This window comes from Meleagris gallopavo, chromosome 1, assembly GCF_000146605.3.
Source record: "Meleagris gallopavo isolate NT-WF06-2002-E0010 breed Aviagen turkey brand Nicholas breeding stock chromosome 1, Turkey_5.1, whole genome shotgun sequence".
NCBI lineage: Eukaryota > Metazoa > Chordata > Aves > Galliformes > Phasianidae > Meleagris > Meleagris gallopavo.
Window position 1 is genome coordinate 29584434 of NC_015011.2, and position 4405 is coordinate 29588838.

Genomic DNA, 4405 nt, shown 5'->3' on the forward strand with positions numbered 1-4405 from the left:
TGCTATGACAAAGCAGTCAAAATGTTTCAAGAAAATGCCTAGATACAGATACCCCACTTCTTTTGTAGGTTGACAAGGAGCAACTGATGGGTTGGGTGTCATGGATGAATGTTTCAGTGGCTTTCTGGCTTCTGACACCTCTGCTAAATGTAGGCTGTATAGGTTTTGTGAACTTCCATTCTGTGAGGAGGTAGTTTTTGCTTCAGCTCACCCATAAAAGGTACTTGCTGCTTTGACAACTCGTGTTTCTTCTTTCTTTCCTGCTTAACCATCAGGACATGTGCAGTGCCTGGAAGGGAAGCGTTTTCTTACCTTATGCTGCTCTACTTTTCTGACTGCTGCGAGTTGATTGTATTCCAGGATGGAATTTGGCTTTGTTGTTCTTTCGCTTCGATTCCATTTTGCAACTTCTTGCATTTTCACTGTTCAGATTTTCTGTAAGACCAGTCAAAAGCTGGAGATAAAGAGAAACACAGCGCGTAGATTTTTCCAGCATTAAGCAGTATTGTTTCTCTTTCAGAGAACAGAAGTATTGATAATCATTTGACATTGGAATTTGTAACAGTTGACATTTTATTAGATAATAGGTATAAACCATTAAAGCCAGCTTTTATTAGTTCTGAGTAGAGGTCTAATGGTTAAGAATTCCAGCATGCTCCGGTACTCAATTCTGCTGTGTTTTTCTTTTGTGTTTTGTTGGGGTTATCTGTTATTTCTAGAAACATTCAGAATAGCAGTTTGCATTTGGTTACTAAAGAGTTGTTAGTCTGTATTAAAAGCCACTTACTGTTTTGGAAAACTCTTTTCATTTTTCTCCCCTCTTCACCAGTGCAAATATTTTATTGACTGATAAGTATGTGCCCAAAATTTCGGACTTTGGACTTGCAAGAGCATCAGTAACGTTCACACGAACCATCATGACAGATAGAGTTGTGGGAACAGCAGCCTATATGGCACCTGAAGCTCTGCGAGGAGAAATAACTCCTAAATCTGATATCTTCAGCTTTGGGGTAGTAAGTAGAATGAGGGGAGCCGTACGTGATTGCATTGTTGTATTGTTTGATTTAATGTTGGTGGAAGTGTACAAAATCAAGAGTATTTGAAATTAAATTAAATGAAATTATTATTTCTCCTTCTCCCTGTGCGTGTGCACTTAAATAGTGTTTCTACTCTTTGAGTGGTTTAAAAGCATTTGAATATGTTGATTAAAATGTTGCACCTGCTAATGCTTGCTGTGCTTATCTTAAAATGTGAATTTGTGCGTGGAAGACAAGAGAAAAATAACATTTCAAGTTCTAGCTAGCTTAAATTAATATAAAACATTTTTACTTCTTCCATAGTACTTCACACAAAGGTGATTGACAATCTTGAAGAAAACAATCCAAAGTGAGTTTCATCACCAAATGGATGGTGTCAGTCTGGGATTTGACTGAAAGCTGAGTACAGTGAATATCCAGTCAGAAAAACCCAAACAACTGCTTGCTATCTGGGAGAAAAATGAATCCATTCCCTTCTTTGCAGCATTTAGTTTCATAGGGATGTAGGCCAAATTCTGTATCTGAGTATCTGGGAAATTCTTCCATCTTGTTTACAGGCACCACAGTGTAGGGTGTGGAAAAGTGCCAAACATCACTGCTGGTAGCAGATGATGAGAAGAGGGCTAGGAACAACAAAACCAATCAGTTGTGTAGTGGGCAGTGCAATGGCACAGGTACTGATCCCTTGAGCATTTGTGTGAAAGGCTGAGGATCACGTTCCTCTTTTCAAACAGTTTCTACGTTGAGGATTAATGTATTCTTCTCTTCTGATTTTTTTCTTTTTTTTTCCTAGGTCTTACTAGAAGTAATAACAGGTTTGCCACCTGTAGATGAAACCCGGGAGCCACAGTTACTGGTATCTTTATTTTTCTGCTTTCTTCCTCCCTCCAGGATTATTTCATGTAAAATAGTCGTCAGTTAACAGGTGGTGAGACAAGCAAATTATTACATCTCCTGATGAATAGTTATGTAAATCACTTTTGTATCAATCTTTGTTTTAGAAGTGAAGCGTTTTCTCTTAGCTGGTAGGAAAGTGTCCAGTCCCCACGGTCATCTCCTTCCAATCCGTATTATATTTCTCTTTGTTCTGATACTGTTTCTTGTTGCAACGCTGTTTTGCTTTACCAGCATACCCTTGTTTTACCAGATACCCTGATAGTTCCTCTTTCACCAGAACATTTTAAAGTATTTGTCTCAGTAGATTCTTTATGCTTCTTACTGGTCCTGAACCATTTTTCATCCTCTTCAACTTTCCTATTTATTTGCAAATACCTTGGTTTTTGGCCTTAAGTTGGGAATGTAAGGGCTATTTTGGGATGTTTTGATTTGAACATTAGTTCAATTAGAAATTCAGCCTGCTAATTTGGAAACACTATCTCTGAGCTAACTCATTCCAATTAAAAATTTTAAAAACTTTCTCTTAATTTAGCCTTTCATTTAGTTTAAATTTCGAGTTGCTGAATCCAGGATTTTCCATATAGAGACTTAGTTGTTTACTAAGTATGAAATAGCACTGAGTTTTGGTTTGGTTTTGTTCCACACCGTTTGACAGCTGATCACCCTCTTACACATACACAGCTTTAGGAATACCTGTGTACTATTAATAGAGTACTTTCTCTAAGCTGTATCTTCTGGAGTGGCATAATATTTATCCTTCTAAACCGTGATGACCTTGGAGAACTCAAATCCTTGTCAGATACAATCCTTGAGCTTTTGTCTTCTTTCCTTATCTTCTTTTTAAAAGCAGGCTTTTTTTTTTCACAAGATAGACTTTATACTCCATTTTAGATTCTGATTTGATTGGTACCTACTTATTCTAATGTCCTTTTGGGAGCACAGGCAGTGTGAGACAATAAGGTATCCCTAGCTTCAAAAACAAGTTTTTATTACACACTATAGTCTTGTAAGTTGTTTTGGTAGATACTGATGAACAATTATGCTACCCAACCGTTGTTGTTATTCTTTGTCTAGAAAAAGTGGTTGAGAAAAATGAAGAGAACTGAAAAGCAAGTTGTGAAAGTGTTCGTGTGGAATTTAGGATCTTCAGATGCTTACGGTATTCTCTGCTCATTGGTTCCAACTCTCTTGTAGTTAAGTATCAAGGATGAAATTGAGGATGAGGAGGCGACAGTAGAGGATTATGTTGATGTAAAGATGAGTGACTGGGATGCAACTTCAGTTCATAAAATGTATTCACTTGCTGATCGGTGTCTGAATGAGAAAAAAAACAGGAGGCCGAACATTCAGATGGTATGTAGGCTGTCAAATTGAAGGCTTATTTTTAGCCATTGGTGTTTGTAGTTGTGGTGTCGGTTACTTGTACTTCTCACTGTTCTCTTGCAGGTCCAGCAGTATTTACAAGAGATAAAAACGTGACACGCATTTCTGATACACCTGTTGTCTAAATGGAGTGCAGACCAGGAGCAAGTAGAGAATTATATTAGCACCTACTGTGACATTATCAGCCTTTCTGCTTTCCAGAACTTTCTGGTCCACATATAAGACATGCAGGTGGCTTGTCACCATCCTCTTTTTTAGTTTTTCTTTTTGTTAACTGGGCACCTTTTCATGCATCTATAGCCACAGGACCCTCAACATGAGAAAGCCTTTTTTCTTTTCTTTTGGTATAAACAGACTGCCTTGCTGATACAGCCTCTACATAGGTTTTTAAAGGTATTGCCATCTCTTTGACTTCTCCTTGCCACGTATCAAGTATCTTCAGCAAAGCAATGTGATAGTAAAAAGGTGGATGTTTTCCTGCAATTTTTTTTCTTGGGAAGACCTACTAGACCTTTCTTTACTGAACACAAAAACGTTTAGTAGACATAAATGGCACTTATGTTATATCTTGTTGGCAGAAGGCAACAGCAGTACCCACATTTAAACAAACTTAGCATTTTAGCTTGAGAGTTCATATTAGTGTGAACAAACTGGTAACACCCATGAATGTGACTATTTTTTAGAAAGCCTTCTCAGGGTTTGTTTCATTCAAATAAGTGCTGCAGAACATCTGTTAGGTTTCAAGGTTTTGCAGGCAGACCAATTACATCACAGTGCAAATGCAGACATTTGTGGCTTTCTTCTGGTGAGCCCTGCTGGTGAACCATTTAATTGCTGTTCATAGGAAGACTTACAGTTACTTCTCATTTTGTGTGTCAGGAGGAGAGTCCATGTGAGATACTGCAAATATCGGTGGTTTATTTTGTTAAAGAAGTCAATATGTTAGGACTAATTCTGCATTCTGCTTACTCAAATCATTAAGCTCTTACTTACATGTATGTATATTAATGAAGTATAAAAATACACAGAATTACTGCAAAAAGCTTTCCGTGTTTGGGGGTTTTTGCTTTTGTTTGGGTGGTTTTTAT

General features: G+C 37.6%; 1 protein-coding gene across 2 annotated transcripts in view; it reads left to right on the forward strand.

The window, feature by feature from the left end:
* Positions 1-4360, forward strand: part of IRAK4 (interleukin 1 receptor associated kinase 4) — an 11702-nt gene extending 7342 nt beyond the window's left edge. The window contains exons 8-11 of one of the 2 annotated variants that reach the window (XM_010707289.3): positions 830-1013; positions 1831-1893; positions 3129-3287; positions 3381-4360. In XM_010707289.3, the coding sequence (XP_010705591.1) occupies positions 830-1013; positions 1831-1893; positions 3129-3287; positions 3381-3413 (439 nt within the window). In that variant the 3' untranslated portion in view covers positions 3414-4360. Of the gene's footprint in view, positions 1-829; positions 1014-1830; positions 1894-3008; positions 3288-3380 lie in introns of those variants that run through there. The other variant, XM_019612787.2, reaches the window with a different exon arrangement.
* Positions 4361-4405: the final 45 nt, after the last annotated feature.